Below are 25730 nucleotides of genomic sequence, written 5' to 3'. Positions count from 1 at the left end.
CCAATGACGCTCTTTATTTGAGAATGTTTTACTTCAAAAGATTAGTTTAATACTAATATGTATTACAATAATTAAAGGGAATGTTAGAATATATTAAATAAAACTTCTCAATTTTGAAAATCACTTGGAGCCGTGCGCCTTTTGCACTACATAAGAATGCTAATCGTTCCAATTTTCCTTTTAAGAGTCCCTTAAAAATTCTTGAATGTGTGAATTTAATTTATCAGTTAGTTTCACCGTCTAATCTACGAATAAATTAGTAACAAAGAGGTTGGACTGTTACATTAGAATCTTACCTTGTTAATACAACATGCACCTCCACCATTTTTACATGCATGATTGACCACTTGAAACTGGACAAACGAAATATGCTACTATGTGTCAATAGAAGCTTTGTAAATGTGAATATAGTGTAGATCAGGCGTGTCGGTTGTCCAATTTCAGGGTCTGCGGGTGAGCAGCGGCGTGGTGCCTACTTACTGCCGGCACGGTCGACAGCCGGATGGTCTGAGCCTGTGGCGCCGTGAGCGTGTTGGCCGCAGGCGCGGGGCCCACCCTCAGGAGTTGGTATTGACCATTCTCAGTCTTTAACAACAAATGACCCGGCTGCCCTGGTTGTAGAGTCTGAAGAGTTTGCAGCGTTATCTAAAAATGAACGCCTAGTTTCAATTTAACTAAACTCACACAGTTTAATTTGTGAATACTTGTTTTAATTCAAAAAAATCTCAGAATCCAATCGTTATAAAGCAGGTCATTTGTTAGATACACACATAGTGGAGGTTGGTTAAAAATAAGCCAGACATACAACATGAAATATTCAACAAAATGCAATATTGTGTTAAATGTGTGCAACAAGATTTCAACACTGCTGGGTAGTTAGTTCACATGGAGGGGCCATGATAGTTTTAATTAAAATCAAAAAAATGCATTTACTTAAAAGGTAGGATGGTAGGTAGGTGTCATGATTTTCCATTCCAATGTTTATAACATTCCTCAGAAGCACTGTAGAAATATTTTTACTACTTGTGTAAGTTATTTGTGGCAGAATGGTTGAAAACCTAAATAATATTGTACTCTCACAAACATGAGTTTGTGAGAAAGAAAAAAAAAAGAAAGACGAAAGGCGAAGAAAGTTATTGGAAAAAATATTTCTACAATAATTCTGAACAGTAGCAATGACACCAGAAGGGGAATTTATAAAGAAATGCCCGAGCGTGTAAAAGTGTAACATTAAAGTTGTTACACTTTTATGCGTGTGCTTAACTATAAAGTTTCGATACATAAATGTATGGATATATCACTGCTGATTAGGTACTTTGTTGCATAGATTTTTTTATACACACCAGCATTAGTAATCATGTAATTTGAGGGCTCACTTTAGTAATTATGCTCATTACATTAGTAATCACATACCTACATAACAAAATTACAATTTTAGACTTATTTATTTCTTTTATTATGTTCATGAACATTTCCAATAAAGTAAAAACTTGAACAAAATCATGTATATGAGCCTTCAAACAAGTACTAGTACACAACTATAGTTAAGTGATGTATCAAAGAAGTAGATGAGATGTGCTGAATGGTGCCTGTACAGAGAATAACAAAAGAGCAACTTACTCCTGGTTTAGTAGGTCGGGCTCCAACCACTTGAGGTGTTCCAATGACCATTCTAGGGGAAACTGTAGCCACAGATTTCTGTGCACCCACTGGTGGAGCACCAGGGCGCATATTCAATATTTGGACATTGGGAATTATAGTAGGTTGTGCCGAGCCCAGATTCTGTGTGGTCACCACCACATTCTGACCTCCTGGCTTATTGAGAGTCATAACATTGGGTATAGAGGTTTGCATACTAGAGTTCACTGTCATTGGCACTGTTACCATCCCAGGCTGCATACCAACTTGACCAAATGTCGTGCCTTGTTTTATCACTAAAGGCGGTTGCATGGTAATTAATTTGTTTGTCGATTGTGGTACTACTATTTGGTTCTGTGATGTTAAACCAATACAGCCGTTGCCTATACACTGAGTGGGAAATGTCACACAGTTTGGGTTAGATAAATTTTGAGTCTGCGAGTATATAACTTTAAGTTGTTCGTTAGAATTGCCAAGATTTCCACTTAAACTTTGCGAAATTGCAGATTGCACAGACCCTGGCACATTATACGATACATTGGTCGCTCCACTGTTTGAAGACTGAAAGTTTGCACTCTCTATTACACTGCTAATTTGGTCCGTGTTGTATTTTTGTACACCAATAATAGAATTTCCACTAGACGTTATATTGCCAAGATGACTCGGAATTACATTCACTATATTGTTTTGTGACGATACGGAAGAGACCGATGTAACTAACTGGTTTTCAAGAGAACCAACGCTAAACCGGTTGCTTCTTCTCGTCGCGGGCGAAGCACCAACGATAGCACTGACTGCGTTCTCGTCGACGTCTGTAGACAAAAACTCGGCTGACGCCATTTTATACAGGTAGGCGTAAGTAGGGGTAGGGGTAGTAGGATATGGGCCAGTGTTGCTATATTATTGTATTGATGTTTGTAGTTATAATCGGTTTTAGGTAGTCATCATAGTCATAGACAAAATAGAGACGAGTATAAGATGGACAATGGGTAAATTTCCATTTTGTGAAAAATTTGCCAGAATCGGCACGATGTATAAAATTCATGTGATCGACATATTTGATTAATTTCTTTTACGGCTTTCTACCAAAAAATCTTGACCTAGTTTTCTTTTCTACCACTATGGTTTCGTCTTTTCATTTTTGTCAATAACCACCTAGAATTAAAGGAGTCGCTAAGTAAAGATACGTGTTTTTATTTTGATGTACAGTCTCGATTTCTGTCCTGGGACACGAGTCTCCACGCACTAGAAATAGAAACGTAGCTACGAAGTTACGATGTCTCGTCACTTGATGTAGTTTGAAGCGTTTATAGAGCAAAACGACGGATCGATTTTGATTAGATTACAACGATACTCCGACTCGGACATGTCTGTATTTAAGTTCTGCTCGGGACTTTGGGTTTGGTTTGGCTTTACGCTGCTGATGCTGATAATAACTCTTTTATATGTCTATGAATAAGGCTTTTTGGCGGGAACGGGACAGTTGCTTTCTTCATTGAATAATCTAAATAATTAATACAAAGTGGTATTTTGTGGTTAATGATCGCAATAAGTTAGTAGGAAAACATTCGCGACAGTGTTATTATATCGGAGTATTCCATAAACAAAGTGTATCTACCTATTTTCGTTTCGTGCCAACAAGCCGCACCGATAGCAGCAGCGAATACGACACTATGTTCAGCTCCTTGTCGTTCAGGTACAGCCTGACAAAACAACACAGCGTCACAGAATATGGAATAATACTACGTATGGAACGGCAACTCTCTGCTTCCTACCAGCGGCTGAGCTAGGTTTCCCTCACCCCCCGTCAGTAATGGCAACATATACTCAGTTGTGCTTTTACTTTAATAATAAAAAATAAAATAAATATGTTTTGCTTATTTTTGCTCGATATCACAATATTAAATTTGTGTCCCTATTGTTATTTACCTAGTTAATGGTACGGAACCCTTCGTGCGAATCTCTGCATCGAGCGGCCGTCCCGAACGGTCGTTTGTTCAGAGGTCCCAAGCTGCGTCCCGCAGCCCCCCGCGCTGCGCCTCGCAGCCCCCCGCCGCGCGCCCCGCGCCCCGTGCCGCCATTGTCTGCCGGCTACCTGCTGGCGTGACCCTGCCGCCATTCATTGAGTCAACAATAGTTCTTTTCAGAACTTGCTGGCTTATCTAAGTTTCAAGGATAAAATAACGACTGTTATTTTACATTTGCATCGATTTTAATTTAAAACCAGTTTCGTGGTCCTCAGTGGATACCTTGCGGTGTTAACTAAGCTGAGTGGGACGTGGCCCTGGGGCGTCCGCTTGCCTCACTTTGAGGCAGGCATATTACCCGGACGGGGCTAGAACCACCGGCCTTGGGGTCTACCCTAGTCGACCCTAGCTGTCACCCGGGGTAGAGTGACCAATATCTACCCCTTATATTTTTCTCTTCGTGTTTCGGGGTGTAAAAACCCTCCGCACTTAGAGCATAGGAACCCTCTTGCACAATAAGATCGGCAAAGGGATACTTAGGGCACATCATAAGCACACATTCTCTCTGTTAACCCCAAGCAAAGAGGCAAAACTCACTCTCACACACCCGCAATCCCACTCGAGTTGCGAAAGTTAGCGAGCGATCGCCTCAAGAGTTTATTGCGCCGCTTATTCTCTGAGGAACGCTTTTGCGAAGCGGTAGTAATTATTATATAGCAGATTGGCCGTCCCTTAAAAAAGGCCGACAGCTCCGAGCTGTGGGCCGAAATCGGTAAAATCATTTTGACGCATATCCTAGCGGATAAAAGCAGCGCGCTTTACACTGAGAAATTAGTACCGCAAGTTGCGGCGTTAACCTTGCCTTCCGCGCCCCGCGTTAATAGTCCTCGTGCCGACCGCGCGTCGTCACCCTGTCTCCCCGCGACCCCCGGCCCCGCCGCGTCTCTCGCGTCGCTTCCCGGCACTGCCCGGCCTACTGCGTCTGCCCACCACGCCGCATCTCTTGCTTTGTCCCAATCGCGCGTCTTCCCCTTTCGCTGCTTCCCTCCTCGTCGGTGACGATGAGGAATCGTGCGATGTTCTTATGGACGTTGCCGAGTCCGATTCGTCGTCGGAGTGTGTGGAGTCGTCCTCTTCGGAGGACATATTCACGCTCGTGGAGGGCCGTAAGGGAAAACGAGCCCGCCGTCACCGCGAATCTGAGCCTGCTAAGGTCCAGAAGACGTCCTCGGGAACGTCGATCCCCTCTTCCATCCCCGAGGCCCGTAAGGCCCCTCCCAGCCCTTCTAAGGCCCTCAATTGTAAAAGTGCCATCAGCGGCACTGAAGGACAAAAAGGTCCCACTCCTCCGCCCTTGTATATGAGGGACAAAAATAGGTGGAACGAAGTCTCCCTTCGGGCGAAAGAGGAGAACATCGTAATCATCAGCGCCCGCACGACCCAAGATGGGATCAAAAAGTCCCGTCATCTTCTGAGCATAGAAAGCTCACTACAATTTTGAAATGTAGAGGAATACAATTCCATACTTACGCCCCACATTGGGTCGAAAGTGCTATTGCAGGGACTTACGATTCAACTTTCGTTTATCACATATTTGATTATGCCAATCGATAGAACTAATCAAACACAATAAATGTTATGTCATGTCATTTTTTCCTAAACTTTATACTTTAGTCAGAAAAAACATTTTCTGTTTTTTTTTTTGTATGAAACGTATCAAAGACGGTTTAATTTCTGCCAAGTCCATACCGATCCAGGCGCGAGACCTTATTTTCTGTAATCTTTGTCTAGTTGACTACTCAAATGCAAAATCAGCATCTGCCTAAAGTTGCAATTCTTTGTAAGAAATGGATCAGAAAAGGACAAAAAATTCAACATTTCAAAATTTAGTTTTATGTTTTACTAGCTGGTACCCGCGACTTCGTCTGCGTACTTTTAATTTGAATATTAAGGATTATATAAAAGGAACGGTATAGCATGTGATTAAAAGAGAGTAAGTAGGTATATTTAAAAAAAATAAAAACTATCTGTTTACAGTCGTTATAAAGTACCTATGTATTCCATTGAGTGGCAGAAATTACCTAGGAATATTTATCGGTCCCTTATGTCCAAGACACTTACAGGGGTCAGCGTCACGTTGTGTACAAAAATATTTTAAAATGACCTAATTTAAAACTTTTTTGTACACAACGTTTGCTATTTTGTTATTATTTGTTAAAATGTAGAAATTGTTTGGACTCGACACTCGCGAGCAGGCCACGTATACACCACGTGCGCTCCCCCACCACAAGACAGCGCCGTTGACTGCCGCCACACTTCGGCGAATGTGCGCGACGACGAACGACGACCGACGGCAGTGGCGGCGATGCAGAGTATTCGTTAAAAGGAACTTTATCTACAAAAGCCAATTTTTTTTAACTTGATACACCCAAAACTACTAAATATCATGTTCCTAGGTTCAGTGGTTAATATTTTGTATACAAAAAGTTTGGCTTCGTAGTTCCCGTTCCGAATCCGTTCCGTTCCGTTCGAATTTCGGAAAATCCGTTTGTTGAAAAACTCTGCACATCCTAAGAGACCTACGTACCAAGTTTCATGGTTTTATCTTCAAAAATGACGAATACCCATACAAACATTCAACCCGTATTTCACCCCCATACTGGTAAAAATTTCAAAATGCTTGAACAAACGATTTTTTGTTTGTTATTTAGTCCCTAAACACAAAATTTAATATTTTTATCTTGAAAAATGACGAACCTCATAAAAATTTCAACACCTATTTCATCCCCTCAAAGATCGAATTTTCAAAAACGCTTTAACAAATTGTTTTTTTATTTCTTATCAAGTTCCTAAATATAAAGTTTCGTGGTTTTATCCCCAAAAATGACGAACTCCCATACAAACTTTCAACCCTCATTTCACCCCCTCACTGGTCGAAATTTCAGCAACGCTAGAACAAATGTTTAATTATTTTTTATCAAGTGCTTAAATATAAAGTTTCATGGATTTATATTTTAAAATTAAAATATCCCATACAAACTTTCAACCCCTATTTCAATCTCTTCGTCCCTTCTTTTCGCAATAAAAGGTATCCTATTTTCTTTCTCAGGGTCTAAAGATTGTCTGTGCCAAATTTAATCAAAATCGGTTGAGAGGTTTAAGCGGGAAAGCGTAACAGACAGACAGACAGACAGAGTTACTTTCGCATTTATAATATTAGTAAGGATTATTTTCCCTCGTTAAATAGTAAACAAACTAAGTGTAGGTGTTATAATTTCGTTGACGAACTGATTACCTATCCGTTTCTTTGTCTAAAATGAGTATTACCTTATTACTATGATTGATTACTGGGCTTAAAGTTCGTATAAATGTCTATCGAATTACCTCCTCAAGTTTAAAGCGTTAGCTACGCTTGTAGTATACGTTGTCATGTAGTACTATATTAATTATGTGGTGTAAGTAATTAGATTTTATCTGTATGTAATGTAACAGTCAGTTGAATAATAAAACTTATACAAATCAGATCAATTAATTGGCGTAATGTGATTCTAGAAAGAGTTTTAATGTTAATAGATAGCTAGCTATAGCTATGTGTAGGTTCCTGTAGGAATGAGATATAACTGTTTAATAAAGACAGTTGCATCAAAATTTTATCATAAATTCCCTAAATTATGGCGCCTACCTACCCTCTAAGTTAGAAAAGTGATCAAATACTAACTTGAGGTCACTCAGTTTAAAAAAAAAACATCGAAATCATTCCAGTAGCTATGGCGTCATGCGCTTCTTGACACGATCACGAAATCTAGATTTCCGCGGGAATGAGGTATTTTCCCGCCATAAAAAGTAGCCTGTGTCCGTGCCTAAGATCCTATCTTTAAATTAACCAAGTCTTATAAAATTCCGTTCAGACGTTAAGGCGTGAATGAGGCAAACTTTTAAAACAAACAATTAAAAATCACTAACCTAGTTTTCTGTCTACTGCCTACGCCTTAAGTACGATAGCATAAATATTAATAGGCCATATCCTTTTCTAGATTACTATCTATCAGCTAACTAAATTTCATCAAAATCCGTTGAGCCGTTTAGGCATGATAGACAAAACTCCCAGCAAAAACCATAAAAAAATCACTAACTCAATTCAGTTTTCTGCCTACTTCCTACCCCCTAAGTACGATGACGTGATCAATTTGATCGTACAACCGTTTTTAGATAACCAACTATTACCTTACTAAATTTCATTAAAATCCGTTCAGCCGTTTAGACGTGAAAGAGCAAAAGTCCCAACAAAAACGACTACAAATCACTAAATCAATTTAGTTATCTGCCAACTGCCTACCCCCTAAGAACGATGGCGTGATTATTTATAGCCTATGACCATTTCTAGGTTATCATCTATCACCATACCAAATTTCATCAAAATCCGTTGAGCCGTTTAGGCGTGAAAGAGTAACAGACAGACAGACAGACAGACAGAGTTACTTTCGCATTTATAATATTAGTATGGATTATTATAAGCTTAGTTCTATGTTAAATACTATACAGAAATACATTACAACACAAGTGACAAAGTTAAAATGAACAAAAATTTATTTTGCAGGTACCTACCCAGAACATTATAATTAATTAATAACCTTTACTTATGTTTCTTCGTTATAAAATTTCTCAAAATTAATTAACTTCTATATATCACTATTGCTCGCCATAAATTGTGACAATACACTTTTACAACTGTTATTATTTGGTTACCTACATAAGTTTTAACAAAATAATAATTATAATCTTAGAGATAAACAAAAATATACTACTTAACTTGTAAAAGACAAAAGATAATAAATACAAAAAAAAAGTTATCCATTATTTTAATATACTATTCACTAGAACTATCTTGTAAATTACTTATGTCTATAAATTCTATATCAGATTCAAGCGGATAATGCAGCAAAAGCTCTCTGGCTTCGGAAGAAAGAACCATTCCCTTTTGATTTGTCATTCGAGGTCTAAGACTCGTTATCACTGGATAAGAAGACAATAGAAGATTATGCAAAATGTCTTCATTTGTGGCTGTCCTACTTATTTTTCTGGAATGGTTCTCTCTGTATTTCCGGAAGTCCTTGTTACGAGCTTCTGCTGCTTCTTCAGATAGTTTTCCTATGGGCATAGCATCAAAATGTTTAATTATATCTGCTCCATGGATCAATAGCTTGTGTGCGCTCGATGGCATGTAATATCATGGATAAAGTTCCACAGACATCTTTGCAGTGTTATTACAGTACTGAGAAAATTTTGAACAGTCCACTCGCTCTCCAGAAGCAACTGTCTGCAAAATGACGAAAAAAAATTCTATTGGTGTTTTATTTACACCAGTGATGCGCGCTGTCGTTTCTGCGTCTCTGAATAATCTCCTGGCAGTATTTCCATCATTAGAAGTCCCTACTCCTTGCTTAACTACATCAGTAATCAGTACGTATATGTGTTTGTAGCTTGTCCTTTATCTTCACTTAAACAATTCTTCACTTTTCCCAAATCTTCAGGATTATCCAGTAAATGTTTCATTATTTTTGCAATTTCTTCATTTCCCGATGATCTTAAATTACATATTGTGGCTGCACTCAATTCTTCTGGCGATAATGATTTGCTGATGTGTTCTACGCGTCTTCGTTTTTGTTTGCTGCCCAAATCGTCAAACGGTTTTCGGGGATTAAATGTAGACGTAGAAGCTTCATTTGTTGACGGTAGATTTTCTATATTATCAGCATCACTGGTTCCATATTCTTCATGTTCAAAGGTTGCATCTTCTGAGAGAATTCCTTCAGGCCAATTTATCGCACTCTCTAACCAATTACCATTCCTTCTTATGAATTGTGCTAAAGTGCGACTAGATTTTTCCCATTTTGCAGTTATGTTTGAACAAAACTTCTGGCAAAACTTTATAGCAAAGCAAAGCACTATTCACTTTCGGCACATTAAATTTTTGTTGCAGATAGTTGAAAAGTTTTGTGCTATCTGACAGCGATTTTAGCTGTTCTCTTAAGTTCATGAACAAATCTAAATTGTTAACAATACTCTCCATATTAGAGCAGATAATAATTATAATCACACGATATGTACGTAGCAGAATGGATAAGCGAACACTAGTAATAATTAAAATGTCGCAATAGATTTCATACTAACCCAAACTACCCTCATTAACTAATGAATAACAGTTAGAAGAATGTCTTATCACGAACTATGGCAAACAACTGAACTGAACTATCTATTAGGTTCTACCTAATAGAAAGTCATTATTATTTTTAAAAGGATTAAACGAGAAAACATTAGTAAAGGTGATTAATTAATTATAGGTTCTTGGTAGGTGTTACTTCAAAAAATATTTTTGTTAATTTTTATCTTGTAACTTGTATTGTAATGTATTTCTGTATAGTATTTAACATAGAACTAAGCTTATAATAAATTAATAAAACTAAATAAATAAATAAATAAGTGAGATGCTGATTTTGCATTTGAGTAGTCAACTAGACAAAGATTACAGAAAATAAAGTCTCGCGGCTGGATCGGTATGGACTTGGCAGAAATTTAACTGTCTTTGATACGTTTCATACAAAAAAAAACAGAAAATGTTTTTTTCTGACCAAAGTATAAAGTTTAGGAAAAAAAGACATGACGTAACATTTATTGTGTTTGATTAGCTCTATCAATTGGCATAATCAAATATGTGATAAACGAAAGTTGAATCGTAAGTCCCTGCAATAGCACTTTCGACCCAATGTGCGCCCTCCCGGAGGAACGTATCCTCCGTATCATCCTAAAGGGCTAAGGAGTGGGAAATCACTCTTGTTAAGGAGGACCTTGTTCAAAACGGTTTTCCGGTGCTCGACGTGCACCGTATGCATCGCGGTCGTGGCCAGGTCTCGTACGACATGGTCACAGTCATATTAGAAAGGACGGATGAGGGCAAGAAGATCTTCAACCTGAAGACTTGTTGCGGTCTATCTGGCCTTAAAGTCGAAACTCCCCATAAGGGAGGCCCCCCAACGCAGTGTCATAGATGCCAACTTTACGGGTATTCTAGTAGGCATTGCCATGCCAAGCCTAGGTGCGTAAAGTGCCTAGGTGATCACGCTACCTCGGATTGCCTTAGAGGCAAAAACGAGGTAGAACCCCCTAGCTGTGTGCTGTGTGGTCAGCAAGGTCATCCTGCGAACTATCGCGGATGCACCAAGGCTCCACGCACCCACCACAAGGTAGCCCAACGAATAGCAGCCGCGCTAATACGTATACCTGCAATAAAAGTTGAGCCCATTATAACAATAACAGTTACAAACGATGCCGAAACTTGACGTAAACAAGGTCATAAAACACCTGCGCTTACAAAAGCCGTAGGGATATAAAATGCATTGTTAAGTTTTCCTGTAATCGGTTAGTGTATTGTAGACCTATAGAATTTCTGGATCCTTATCTTAGTCAAAATTCTGTTTATTTTTTTTACCTACAATAATACTTGTCATATTGAGTGATAATAAACATGTATTTTTTATTTAAAAAGGTTTCAAGAAATTTTAGAAAAAATAGAGCCTGGATCTGTAATCGTCATGGACAACGCGTCATACCACTCAAGGAAAGTAGATCTTCTGCGAAACATGAGCTGGAGGAAGACCGATATACAGAACTGGTTGCAAAGCAAAAATATTGATTTCGAAGAAAACGAAATAAAAGCACAATTATTACAAAAAATAAATAAAAAGAGATATCAACAGAAACATGTCGATGAAATGGCAGCCAAGAAAGATATTATCGTTTTGCGTCTTCCTCCCAATCACTGCGAGCTAAACCCGATCGAGTTGATTTAGGCACAAATGAAATCTTATATTGCCCGAAACAATAAAAGTTTTAAAATGGCAAAAGTACAAAAATTGCTGAGTGAAAGCATGGCGCGAATTGGCAAGGAGCAATGGACGGCGTGTGTAAACCACGTTTTAAAAGAAGAAGAGATAATGAAACGATTGGAAGGGCTGATCGATGACGCGACCGATGGCGTTACGCCTAAATTTATAGTTCATATATCTGAAGACTCATCTTCGCATTCAGTCTTTTGATGATGACTCCGATAAAGAAAATTAAGTACACTTCTCATCAAAGAAGTCGAAACATTTCTGAATTTTCGTTCTTGTGGTCATTAAACAAAAAAGAGAATTAATTCAATAAAAAAATAGCATAATTTTATAACTGGCAGTTTGGTCTTTACAATGGTACACGAAAATTCCAAATTCAAAATTAGATTTTCAATTGTAATCCGATAAACAAAGTGTATAACTCCCGGCAAACTTCTTGAGCATCGAGTGTCGTAGTGGGGGAAAGTTCGCGCACGTACACTTCCGTGCAAATAAAATGAACTTTTGATTATTTTCTTAATTTCATTAAAAAAACAATTATTATATTATTTAAATATGTAAATAAAATTAAACTTAGATATATTATTATAGTTTATTAAAACTTATATCATATTATTATATTTAATAAAAAACTAATCGTTAGGTAAGTATGATATTCCTTCCATGAGGTTGAAATCAGCAATACCAGAGCTAGTGCTTAGTTAGCTAGTGTAGATTTTGGATCTGTAGACATAGACCTCGTGCTAGTAACTAATTCTTAAACTTAAACAAATGAGCAATAACAAAAAAAACTAACAAAAGAGCAATAACAAAAACGTGACAGTTTCACTGCACGCAAGTGTATTCGGGAGTCAAAGGGACGAAGACAGAGTGCGCGGGGGAAGTATCGACTGATCCACCAATAGCCGGTCGATGCGGAACTCACCCGCCCCCGCGCCTCGTACCGCACCACCAAAGAGATCTAAAATTCGGTTGTGCGCAGTCAAGGTCGATGGTCAAGAAGTTTGCCGGGACCTATAATAAATTTAATTATAATTACGAAAGTTATTTTACTTTTACATGTCCATTATCTACATTTAATAAGAAGCCCGTTATTTTTCTACTAAAAATGCAATTTCATGAAGAAGGCGTATATCGGGATCAAATCAAATGATATAATTAGCGTTCCAATCCATACGTTCTTCATTGTGTTCTGATTTGAGAAAAAAAAGTAGACGCCCCGCGCCTTATAAAATCTGTTTAAAAGTCTACCTAACATGTCAGTCCTATTTTATTATCCACAACACCAATCTGAATATAATGAATGACTCACTCAATTTTGTGAAATGAACTATGAGCTAAATGCATTGAAAGCGCTACGAATACGATAAAATTTTTAAAAAATAGCTTGACAGATAACCTCACTTTTCTAGTGTTCCGAAAAAAATTATTAATTTGGTGTAATTTTGTGAATTATTCAGTTTTTGCGTGTGCCCGTAAAATATTGTTTATTTTATAGCTATATATGTCAGGTTAGTCGCGAAAAAGTAAATAGATTGCGAGATTTCAGTGATTTTGTCGTTTGTTTACATTCTGGGCATAAATGAAACAAAACAGGTTTAAATTGAATATTTTTAATATAAAAATGAATCGCAAAATGTGTTGGTAAGCGTATAACTCAACAACGCCTGGACCAATTTGGCCAATTCTTTTTTTTTTAAATGTTCTTAGAAGTCCATTATGGTTTTTACGGTGAGAAAAAATCGTATATTTGCCGGAAAAGTTCTAAAAACAGCCCTTTTCTTTTCCCATACAAACGTTGTCTAACCATAAGTAGGAACAAAAAACTGCAAATTTACAAACATTACAAATCTTTTTGACTGGACGAAGTCTGTCGGGTCCGCTAGTTTTTAATATTAATAAAACCAATGTATTGTATCTATTTTAATTTGATTATATTGACTATTATTTTGTGTTAGCTTGGTAAATAATTTTTGCATGCCAAATTGCGGCAAAACATAAGATTCTCACATTTATTGTAAAACCTTTATTGTAAGTACCATGTTTTATGAGCAAATAAATAATTTTGAATATTGTTTTTTTTAATTTCCAGTTATATTTAGTAACCGTTGAAATTACTCAGTCTTAGGATAGTGAGCCACCGGGTGGTATTGGGTGTGAACTAGCTAATTACCTCAAAGGCGTCCTCGATGCCGTCCTCAGTAAAATTGGAGTTGGTGTCCCGAGCACGGTTGACCACGGCGACGTTGTATTTCAGGACGTAGTAGGTCTCGTCAATCGCTAGGCACACCAGGTTGCCGCTCTCCGACCAGTACACGTGGCGCGGCTGGATCTCGATGCTGAAGGTAACAACGGACATTATGAAACACGATTTCCAAAATTAAAGTATAACACCTAATCATATAAGTAGGCACATTAAGCCGTTGGCCCCGGTTACTACTTACTCATGTAAGTAAGTAGTCGTTACATGAGCCATGTCAGGGGCCTTTGACGGCTCAATAATAACCCTGACACCAGGGTTGATGAGCTTGGTAATTCACCTCACAACCCACACGATAGAAGAAGATATAAATCAAGACGAAAATGGAACTCACACCCGCATTAGAAATAAAAATAAATTAATAAAACATCACTCTTCTATTGTTTTACTTGCATATAGATGGGTACAATAATATTCTTATCCAAGCATATTTAAAGCAAGCATGTTTATTATCCAGTACACTTGTAACTTACTAATTAAAGTAAAAATATGATCTTTAATGCGATAGTTTCAGAGATTCGATACGATAGTCCTGGCATAATGTGTCTCTAAAGCTGTTAGCAACGCAGTCAGCACAACCGTAACACTCGAAAGGACGGGTTGATGTATATGTTGAGTCAGTGTACATTGTAGGTAGGTACATCGTTTAGAGCCCGTTCCACGGCATAAAGGCTTTTAATACTATATTTTATTTATAGTGATGGATCTTCTATCAAGTCACCCGGCTCTTTTTATCCTAAAATAAATAATAGATACTTCCACCTTATTTTGCTGGCATGGGTATCTGAACTACTTGTACGAAACCTTATGTTAATCGAAAGCATGTCTTGACTAAAAACTTTCCTTATAAATTAGGTGTTGTGATTAGAAATTAAGCTATTGAGAATAAAACTTAAACAGTTACGAAGCGCCTGACATAAACGCGCAGCAATAGTAGCACTCTTTGCCTATCTCGATTTCACGTAGGCATAACATTTATATCTACTTACAAAATGCCATAAAATGGAACACTGTTATTGGTCCATTAAGGTTTATTATTAAAATATACCTATAATATAAATGTAGTATTGCTTTTCACGCATGCAAACACAGCAAATACCGAAAAGTTCAATAAATAATGGACATACTGTTCCGGTGACGTCATCAAAGTTACGTCGTCGTCGGCATTGTTACATAAGTCGTAATTCGAAAATAAGTCAAAAGCACAAATTATTTTCCATTTCTAGCTTAGCGTTTAAAATTTATTTTCTACCCAAAATAGTACGCAGGAAATCGTATAATATTGATATGTTAACAATACATTGGCCCCGATTCCTGCAGACACCGCCTAATTTTATTTTAGGTTATATCCGTCATTTTCGTATCCGTCGAAAAGGAAAGGGACGGATGATTCACAGCTCTTAATTTTAGGAAGAATGAGTAAATTAATGTGTCGGGTTATTGACTGACGTAAAATTTTTAGACGGTTGGTTTAGATTTGTGCTTAAAATTGACGTGTGTTCCATAAATTTTATGCTTGTCGATTACCCGTCCCTTTCCTTTTCGGCGGATAAGAAAAGGACAGATATAACTTAAAATAAAATTAGATGGTATTTACAGGAATTAGCACCACTGGCCAGTTTATTGGAGACCTCGGGGACCGTGAGTTTATACGGGGTGTTAGTGACATCGTAACGAATACTAAGGGGGCTGATTCTGAGTTAATATCAAGTGGAATTTTCCATCGCAAACATATAATTGAAAATAATTTAAAAAATATCGTGCAAAATTCCACTTGATATCAACTCGGAATCATGGTCTGAATCATCCTTCAAAGTTTTCGTTACGATGTCACTAACACCCTGTATTAAACTTTATATAAGTGTTCACTGGCCATCTCCACCAGAAGAACGATACGGAGTATGCTCCACCACGCTGCGTAGGCACGCGCTGGATCGTTAAAAGGGTCCCATAGCATGTCATTATAAACGAACGTCACAATCAATACACATCCAATCGATCACCAATATAGCATAACATAACAAGTGGGGTAATGCAAGATAAATTAAGTACCCAGACCTCACCGAGCAATATAGCTACGTAAATAATTATATTTTTATGAGTTACAACGTTTTTCAGTTGTAATAACATTAGGTTCATTTTACAATGAAAATACTTTTATAACGTACGTAAGATTCGTTCGCAATTGCCTGTGATAGCGGCGGCCTGTGTTATTTTGGTTCTGCATTGGCATGTCAACAAAGAACATCGCTCGAGCTCCTTCATTACGCATTGTTTGCATTCGAACATAATTTGCAGTAAAATACGTAAAAGTAATTCAGGTAATTCGTAACGGAAGCCTTACAAAGGACGTTTCTCGTACACACTGATTTAGTAGGCAATAATATTTAACAAAAACCGTTAGTTACACGCATACGTAAACTCAAACCCTTAAAGATCGTAACGTAAAATATCCATCGTAATTGGTATTGCTATACCTACTTGGGTTTTAATTTCTCAATGATAATGTATTGGGTAAGAACGAGACAACCCCAACACAAGTAATTATATTGCTTTCTGGGGCTGCCTCACCTAATGTAATGTTAACTAAGAGAAATAATAAACATTTTTGTTTTTTTTTATACGATTTGAATTGGTACGACTAAGTTTCTGTTTGCAAAGTAAAAATAAAAAGATTTTTATTGTTCGTTTTGTTATTACTTGGTAGTCGGACACCAAGCTAGTAAATAACAGTGTTATAATTGTTACACCTATAAAGTACAGATCATCTACTCGCTTGCTCTAAGTAAGCAACATGAGCTTTCGCGCAACCCCGTGTTGCAATGGTGGTAAATTCCTCATTTGTAGTGCAAACTATCAGTCAGTTAATCAGCACGTTTTATACGAGGGCTTACAAGTTCTTGGTGTGAGTTTTGACCATCGCCTTTTGCTTTAAGTTCATTCGCCTTTCAACGGAAGTTACTATAACTTTCATTGCTTGCTACACACAAACACAGAAAATGTTTAAGTAGATAATTATTATAGTCGCCAGCGCATTTAAATATAATAGACAAAATAGATTGAGGCCTTTGACATTTGGTGTTGGAGGACGTTCGAAATAATAAATTGGACAGAAGGGATTACTATTGAGGAAGTGCTAGTAAGAGTAAGGGAAAAGAGGCAAATATTGAGAGTTATTGAGGACAGAAGAGACAAGATGATTGGACGCTTAACAAGGAGGAAGGGGTAGGAGGAAGGGAAAGACCAAGAAGATACATAGAACATATTAATGAGAAAGCAAACGTCAAGTCGTATAAGGAAGTGACAGAATTGGCCTTTGATAGATAAGAATGGAGAATGCTACACCGACAAGAGCGTGGCTCTTAAATTAGTGATATGATAAGTACATACCGTCTAATAAGCTCGAGATGTTCCCAGTCATAGAATGAAAACGCCATGCCACTGATGGATTTGACTCCAAGCATAAAGCCACCGAAAATTCCTGAAAAGTAGAACGTTAAGTGTTACAATTTCAAGCAAGCACAAGTTTTGAAATCATTTAGTACCTTTATTAATAATTATCATTACCTTCAGCACCAAATTCTGGCTTGAAACTCTTTCGTTCCTTGAAGTTTTTGAACACTTTGATAGTACTGGAATTTTGCATTTTGCAATGTGGCATACCCTGAACTGTTGAATGCCCACACAAACTCTATAATCAAATAGAATATAAGTAACGTAATTTAAAACCTTACTAAGTAGTTTCACAGGAAATTCGAAATCAAAGTAAATAATTTTAAGCGAATACTTACCCAATGGCTACATTATTTGAACCATGCATGGAGGAAATAGTCCAGACACGCTCAAATCCATAATTTAGCGAGGATTCTGTAAGTACCGCAATCATCAGCACCACTGATAAGGTAAGGCTTGTCACCACCGCTGACTGGAGGTTTCATTGCAGCTTGATGGTAGCTGAAGTAAGGACGTCAGAAGTATTTTTTTTGTTTTGTTGAACAGAATAAATACAGATCTAAAAGTTAATACCAATTTATACTTCTTCAGACTTAACTTTGGAAAATATCCCGCTGGCTGGAGGTCGGTTAGAAAACTTTGTATTTCCGTTTTTTTAACGGAACAAATTCTGTTTTCAGCATAATTCAGTAGAACAAATCCAGATCTAATTCTCTGCATCACTCTTATGTCTCCCAGACAGGGGATCCCGCTGAGTGTAGACACATAATCGCAACGGCTTTAAAAACATAGTAAAACAACTTAGTAACACTGTAACACAGAGCGAATATCGACTAAAATGCCCAAATAATATTAAATGAACGCCGACAGAGCATATACCATGGGCGGTTATCTTCATAGACTTCATACATATCATTCTCTAGAGATGGCGATCTGAGATCGATTAATCGAACAATCGATTTTTCGAGCCAAGAAAATCGATTTTTTAAATCGATATGTAGTACTGGATCGATTCATTGGATCGATACATCACCCTTTAAAATCGACATTCGATTTTTTTTGTTTTTGTATTAACCATACAATTAGTTGTAGGTGCCCGTATTACAAGAGTGCTGCCGGTTAATTACTCAAAAACTTACGAGATGGCTGTGTGTTTAGTTTCCTTCGCCTCACTTCTCTTCAATAGAAAAAAGTTACGTTTATAATGACTGAGTGACTTTTTTTATCTGTTCTGTGATTGCGTCATCATATCATTCGATTAATTTGTTTGTTGACAACAAATTGTTGTTTGTTCGTTTTTTGACTAAGTGACTGTTTATATTGTACTTAATAGAAAATTGGAAAAAAGATCGATTTTTTGGAAATCGATATTTTAGATCTCGATTTTTTTGTGGATCGATTCATCAGGTCACGATTCGAATCGATTTAAAAATCGATCTTTTTTGGAATGAATCGCCATCCCTATCATTCTCGCATTAAGTCTATGGTGCGCTCATATTGAACATGACAGTTCCACCCCGCCCCTCCTTCATACTTCTTTCCTATTTCGTTGACAAAAACCTTTTTTTTTTGTTTTGGTTTTCCCCATAGACATAGAAAAGAGTATGGACTGGAAATACCTACAGAAAAAACACACCTCTGTAACATAAAATGGCGGTCTTTACTAGGGCTGCAAGCTGTTTCAATACTAGGATTACCATACTCGTACCTACTAGATATAGCATTATACTTAAAAAAATACGGCATACAAGTATTCATAAGAGAACAGAAAGGGAAAGTAAAAGGTAGGTAGGTCGTGTACTGTATCTTTCGTGTAAAACTTGTAAGTATTGTATGTTGTGTGCAATAAAGTATATTTGTATATGTAAAGGAAGGTTTAGTCAAGATTTATCTAAGTCGCTTACACAAATCTATAACATTCATTACATACTTTATTGCGCACAGTTCGTATCAACCTGGAGTGTTGGAGTAGGAGTAAACCAGAACAGGAGGTAAAATGAAATATAAATTAGAACGTAAATCTGTTCATTAGCAAGTATTTATTTCACACGTTATGTACATTATATTTACAATAAATACAAATTTATTAATTTCTAAACAGTGTCAATTTGATTAGAAACTGTCTTTGTGACACCCTGTCACATTGCATTATATAATTATTATTCGCCTTCGGAGAAAGAAAATGTTAAGTTCTTATTTCTTTGGAATACTTGTTTGGCAAAGGTAAACCTTGAAATTTGTTTACCCGCCTTTTCAAAGTCTTGCGGACCTGCCAATTCCATCAATACACTTTGCTCTTTATTATTTGATTTTTATTCCGCAGATCTTCCATAATATCGTTCTAATTGGCTATCTTTCTGTTTTTTCTTCGATTTTTTTTCATTAAGTCGTTTGATTTTGAGGCGTGACTTGTTCAGCTTTTCTTTTAAATTTTTCATCTCGTCTTCTTGAACTGACTGAAATAAAGTTTAATAATAATGTTAAAATAGTGCATGTACTAAAATATATCTGATTTAAGTGCATTGTGCAGCTGGTTGATTTATACACTCTATATATTTATATCATGTTATCGCCGCCTATAAAGTGACCTAAGAAGCTAGTAAATAGCTTAATCGCGACGACAGAACAGTTATGATAACAATTATGCACTTACTAGACTTTCACGTTGATTATGATATCTTCATTCATCTGTTCCCAGTTCAGCCAGGTTAACATAGATTCTGCTTCGCTTATCGGTCTGATATCGTTACCTGTTAACATAAATTATAATATGATTCCTTCTGCATGGAATCACCAAGTACCTCTGTCTATCTTGAGAAACACAATAATTATAAGTTACTTTGTCTATCTTGCAATTCGTGGTCACCACATAGCGTGGTATGTCTAACACAATGTAGACTGGCTTCGGGCAACACCCACTCCACCTGATATATCAATATCGGCGGACAATGCCATGACCCGGTCGAACAGAAACCGCAATGGAGTCCATATTGAACAACTTACAATAGATCCAAAGGCTCACCTGTATAACACCAACACCATATGTGAGATACAAGTTGGCTGTATACCACGTTACAGCCTGAGACAGTCATCTTCCCCGGGGGAAACCCAATGATGAACATTGGGTGAACCACATTTATAATAAGCATTGCAAATAAGTCCTGCATACATGCATTACATGCACCGACAGATCCATACACCTACCTCCAGTGTATGTCTCTTAGACAAAGTAACATCTAGGGATATAGCTCCAATAAGAACCATGGAGTAATAAACTACTAAGAAACTATTCTAAGGTACTTAGCTTTCAATACATATCTGGACTCCCTCTTTCAACACATATTAATTTCACATCTCAAAATTATATCTTCACGTGGGAAGTTTGAACTTGTGAAAAACAGTTAGGTAACCATAGCAACTAGATAACGATATCAGAGACAACTTACCATAGACTAATCAGTATTGCTATATTACAATATGTACATCTCGCGGAAACGCCGCGACACTCCCGCCGGGAACAATTAGAGTTGTAAGGTAATCATTAAATTGTGTGTCCATTCCCTTATCTTTTGAAGGGCTCGAACTGCTGCAGTCCGTCTTGGTCTATTTATTTCAGGTTGTTGTTCCAATGATTCATTGTCCATTATTTTATCATCATCATTTATTAACTCATTAAGTCTGTTATCATTCTCATTTTCATTCTCAGTCACTGCCGTTTTATTTGTCACATTCAAAATATCATAAGTTCTTTCTATGTCTTCAGCATTTGTAGTTTCATTGTTGCTGCATGTATCTATATGGATATCATCTACGTCTTCTGTCACAACATCAGGTGTATTCACTGACTGTTCCGAAGGCAACCAAATGGGTTCTGAATTCTTGGTAGTATCTTGAGGTACTGGATCATATTGTTCCTCATCTTCGGCTTCCAGAGGATACAAGTGCGCAATAGATCGCGTAAAGATAGAGTTTCCTACTTTAACTTGAGCTACTCTAACCAATCCATCAGAGCCTTTGATCAAAGAGATAATTTTCCCGACTTTCCAACCTTCACGGTTTTTATCTCCTTTGATTTGAACTATCTGGCCTTCTTGCGGATTTAACTTAGAAGTCACACGTGGTTGTTTAAGCGAGTGATTATATCTCTCACGTAGACTTGGTAAGTAGCGATTTTGAAACATTTCTTCGAACTCTTGTAGTATTGTACGAGCCTTCTTCCATCCTTTAATTAAGTTGGTCTTCGTTGATGTACCTTGTATTGGTAGTCCATTCTGCGCGGTCTCCATTATGAGACATCTGCCAGGTTGAAGAAAATCAGATGGTTTCAAAATAAACTCTAGTTCTGCATCAACAGAGGTTAAAGGTCGCGTGTTTAATACAGCTTCTATTTCTTTTACTATCGTTGACAGTTGACTATCATTCAATAGGTGTTTTTGAAGTGTTCTACGCATACAATGTTTCACTAGTCCTACTAGTCGTTCATAGAAAGCTCCAAACCAAGGCGCAAGTTCGGGTATAAATCGCCATTTTATCTTATTTTGAACACAGTATGGTTTAGACACTATGTCAGATATCAATTTGAAGTGTAAGGCATTGTCAGAAGTAATAAGTTCTGGTACTCCTCTAGTAGAACACATTCGCCTAAAAGCGGATAGTCCTTCTTCAGCTGATAAATCTTGCACAACTTCTAAGTGTATAACTCTAACTGCAAGGCATGTAAATAGACATATCCATCTTTTGCTGGTACCTGTCTCTGTTTTGACCAATACAGGTCCTAAATAATCTACTCCAGTAAACGTAAAGGCTTTGCTATAATTAACCCTTTCATATGGCAACGCAGGTGTGGGTGGTAGTTTGAAGGGTCCACCGCCATGCTTCGAACAACGTGGACATTTCTTTAAGATCTTCAAAACTTGTCTCTTGCCTTGCGGTATCCAGTAGGTTTGCCGAATTATACTTAGTGTATGACTAGCACCAACGTGGTAGTTCCTTTCATGTGTATCTTTGATTACTTTATTGGTAAAGTTACAATCCTTAGGTATTATCATAGGATACCTCTTATCAAATGACCAGTTGGCATTCCTAAACCTGCCCTTGCATCGTAAGATACCATCTACATCCTTGAACAATCCAAGGTTACGACTGAGACTTGTTTCTTTACCGTTCACTTCCTCTTTAAAATATTCTGACTGTATTTTTCTAATTTCTTCCAGTGTATTATGTGAGTCAGTTTCTATTCCTCGTTCCATTAACTGGTGGTCGTCATGAGAGTTATCTTCATTCTCTACAACCATTGACTCAGGGATCTTATCTTGTACATCATCAGTACTCGTCAGATCCTCCCCAATCAAAAAAATTGTATCACTCCTTGTATATGTAGGCCAAGTATTCGGATCTTGAAGTAGAAAGTCTGGTCCTGTCAACCACTTTCTTCCGTCTTCGATAGAATTCGTTGGTCTAGTAGCTGCATCAGCTGGATTAAGTTCTGACGGTACGTATCTGACAATCAAGTTTTTATTACGTTTTATCTCTTCGATCCTCCTTGACACAAATGGAGTCAATAGCTTATTCGAGTTGAACCAATCAATGACAATCTGACTATCAGTCCATAGCACTTGCTTGCTTACATTCAAATTAATGAATTTAGTTACATATTGTATCAGACGACTTCCAATTAATGCTCCAAGTAACTCCAGACGTGGTATTTTCAAATGTTCTTGATCTTTGATTGGTACGAGACGAGATTTGCCAATCACAAAACTCTTCTCATCTTCTCCAACTACATAAACCACTGCTGCATAAGCTCTGGTTGAAGAGTCCGTAAAGCAATGTATTTCACAGTCGTTACTCTGCGCATTTTTCAGGTAACATCTATGTAGACTTACTTCCTCAATTTCATTCAAATGTTGTTTGATGTCAACCCATTTATCAACAATATCTTTGGGTAATTGTGAGTCCCATTTTATTTTCATTTTCCATAAATCTTGTAAAAGTAATTTAGAATTATATACAGATGCAACGCTTTTTAGGATACTTTTCTTAGTGTTTATTTTGAAGTCCCTTAGGACATAATGCTTTATTATGTCCAAATTGTCCACAATATTGGCAATTTTTCTTTTTATTGCAGTCACGTACTAAGTGACCAGTTTTAAAACAGCTAAAACATCTATTTCTGGCTTTTAATTTTGCTTTCCTTTCATCAATTGCAGTAACTTTATTGCATTCACCTTTGTGATCTCCATCACAAAATACACATGACCATTTCTCCTTTTTGCCTCCATGAAATTTATTATTTCTTTCTCCATTAGAATCGAATTTCCTTTTAGTTGGTTTATTATTTGGTCTTGAATTCCAAGAAGACGATCTAGGATTCGCAGTGTTCCATTGCCTCTTATAGTGATTTGTTCCATTAGAGTTATAATTTGTTCTTGGATTATTGGCCTCGTTCACATGTAATGTTTCCACCGTATATGGTGATGTCTCGTTTGAAGTATTCACTTGAGTAACTCTGTTCGCTTCTTCCTTCGCTGATATTACTATGGAGAGTTGTTTTAATATCTCTTCTATCGAGTTTGTTGCCTCAGCATCCAATCTCATTTTGATTTCGTAAATAATATCAGTAGGAAATTTTTCCATAATAAGGTATTGAATCTGATTGGTATTAGTATTTTCCTTCATAGACTGAAGTATTCTAAGGTGCCTTGAGACTTCGTCTAAGGTTTGTCGACTCTCTTGTATATTTCCAGCTCTTTTAATCATGGTAAGTGCCTTATGGTGAGCATATATGATCTCACTGTCTTTCCCATATCTTGCTTTTAAGGTATCAACTGCAAGTTTATAACTACGGTTTGTTGTATCAAATCCATCTACAAGTCTTGCCGCATCTCCCTTGAGTGAGCTCTTGAGATAAAGCAGCTTGTCCACATCATTTAAATTTCTTCGTCTTATATTAGACGTGAACTGATCCCAAAATGAATGCCATTCGAGCAGATTTCCGCTGAATTCGGGTAATTTCAAATCCGGTAACTTGCTATAACTTGATGATTTATTAACTTCTGTCGAGGTTGAAGGTTGATCCGCTTGAATTTTCAGCTTGGCGTCCAACTCTGCCAAGACTTCTTCTCCTTGTAGTTGATAAGTAGTGAAATCTGATATCTCATTAGGGTCAGGGTTATTGCATATTTTGAAATAGTTATATAGTTCACATGTAAAGCGTGACAATATGGCTGTAAGTTTAGTTTTTATAATTTGTGCCTTTTCTAGATTATGCTGATCTATTGAGATCTTACAAAGGCAGTGACCTTGATCAGTTAAGTTCCTTATTTCTTGGACAAATTTGGATAACCTGTTTATCAGTATTTCTTCCATTGTTAGACATGAATTCCTGAAAACAAGTTCAACAGTGCACCAATGTACAGAACATATTATACATTGATGTAATGTACAAACACATACACAAAGGAAAAACCTATAAGGTAATTATTTAATTAAATATCTATACTGTCACATAAACATCAATAACAAATTATAGTATTCAATAGTATTTAACTTTAAAGTACTCTTATCAGTAGATAAGATTAAAGTATTAATAAGAAGTATTTTGCTAATAACTTCCCCTTAACATGAATTAATCCATACATTTACATACATTCTAAAGTTTGGTAGGTATTTCACTTTAAAACATTTACTTCATACTCTGCCTACCCTCTTAGTAATACATCACGTAATATATGTAGAATAGCGTCATAAAATTACTATCCCACTGATACATACATAAAGTTAACTTTTCGTGTGCGTTCGAGATGTTTCTGCCATATTAGAAACAATGTTTCACATACCTTATATCCGTTTTGGTAACAATCAGTAGGTAGGTAGGTATATTTGCCGCGTACCCACAGCTGCAATCGAGCTGGATCAGTATTCGACTATCCACTCATAACCGCTTATTATAAGTTTCCAATAAACTGCGGTGTTCACCTGTTAATAATAACGTAAAACATTATAGACTATGACCGTTTTTCTTACAAAGATTCCCGACAAAATCATATTTATTTCAGTCGATTCTGTATAACTTGTTTACACTGAACGGAATCAAGTCAACTAGAAATCTAATTCAATACATACTTATTGAATATACACAACTTATCGAAATTACACTATTATCTTCAAACTAAAAGATATTTCATTTCACGTAGATCGACCTAAACTTTCAATTGTTTTTCAAAACAAATGAAGTTAGCTTTGTTCGTAAGTATCAAGACTTCGTTATCATATATAAGAAAAGTAAAAAATCTCAAAATTAGCAAGCGAAAACTAATAAAATGATTTACAATAATACTCACCAGTGTATGACACACAAAATTAATCACTTTAAATAAGTTGACACTAATTATTAACAAATTTTATAGAATTTTTCACTTCCAACACCTCCGTATAGAAACCACAAAGGACAAAAATAAAAATGTCCGCCATTGCTCTTATGTTGGTAAACCTGCGGTCAGCCGAGAAAATGTCTAATGGATA

At 36.9% G+C, this 25730-nt stretch overlaps 1 protein-coding gene and 1 long non-coding RNA gene across 5 annotated transcripts in view; both read right to left on the bottom strand.

Moving 5' to 3' along the window:
• The window catches only part of LOC126379908 (transcription initiation factor TFIID subunit 4), a 58183-nt gene that overhangs the window by 6984 nt on the left and 25469 nt on the right, over positions 1–25730 (bottom strand). Inside the window, exons 1-8 of one of the 4 annotated variants that reach the window (XM_050028912.1) lie at positions 17781–18093; positions 17546–17708; positions 17322–17445; positions 17145–17235; positions 13668–13833; positions 3257–3341; positions 1621–2468; positions 481–645 (exon numbers count right to left, since the gene is read on the bottom strand). In XM_050028912.1, the coding sequence (XP_049884869.1) occupies positions 481–645; positions 1621–2468; positions 3257–3341; positions 13668–13833; positions 17145–17235; positions 17322–17415 (1449 nt within the window). In that variant the 5' untranslated portion in view covers positions 17416–17445; positions 17546–17708; positions 17781–18093. Of the gene's footprint in view, positions 1–480; positions 646–1620; positions 2469–3256; positions 3342–13667; positions 13834–17144; positions 17236–17321; positions 17446–17545; positions 18094–25730 lie in introns of those variants that run through there. The other 3 variants (XM_050028914.1, XM_050028913.1, XM_050028917.1) reach the window with 3 other exon arrangements.
• LOC126379919 (uncharacterized) lies at positions 24380–25712 on the bottom strand. Its single transcript, XR_007568402.1, has 3 exons — positions 25550–25712; positions 25046–25184; positions 24380–24591 (listed from the first exon to the last, which is right to left on the bottom strand). It is a non-coding gene; the product is annotated as an uncharacterized LOC126379919 (long non-coding RNA).

The sequence above is a fragment of the Pectinophora gossypiella genome, chromosome Z (assembly GCF_024362695.1).
Source record: "Pectinophora gossypiella chromosome Z, ilPecGoss1.1, whole genome shotgun sequence".
In the NCBI taxonomy this organism is placed as follows: Eukaryota; Metazoa; Arthropoda; class Insecta; order Lepidoptera; family Gelechiidae; genus Pectinophora; species Pectinophora gossypiella.
The sequence above is the reverse complement of the archived record's forward strand: the minus strand, read 5'-3'. Positions and strand labels throughout refer to the sequence as shown.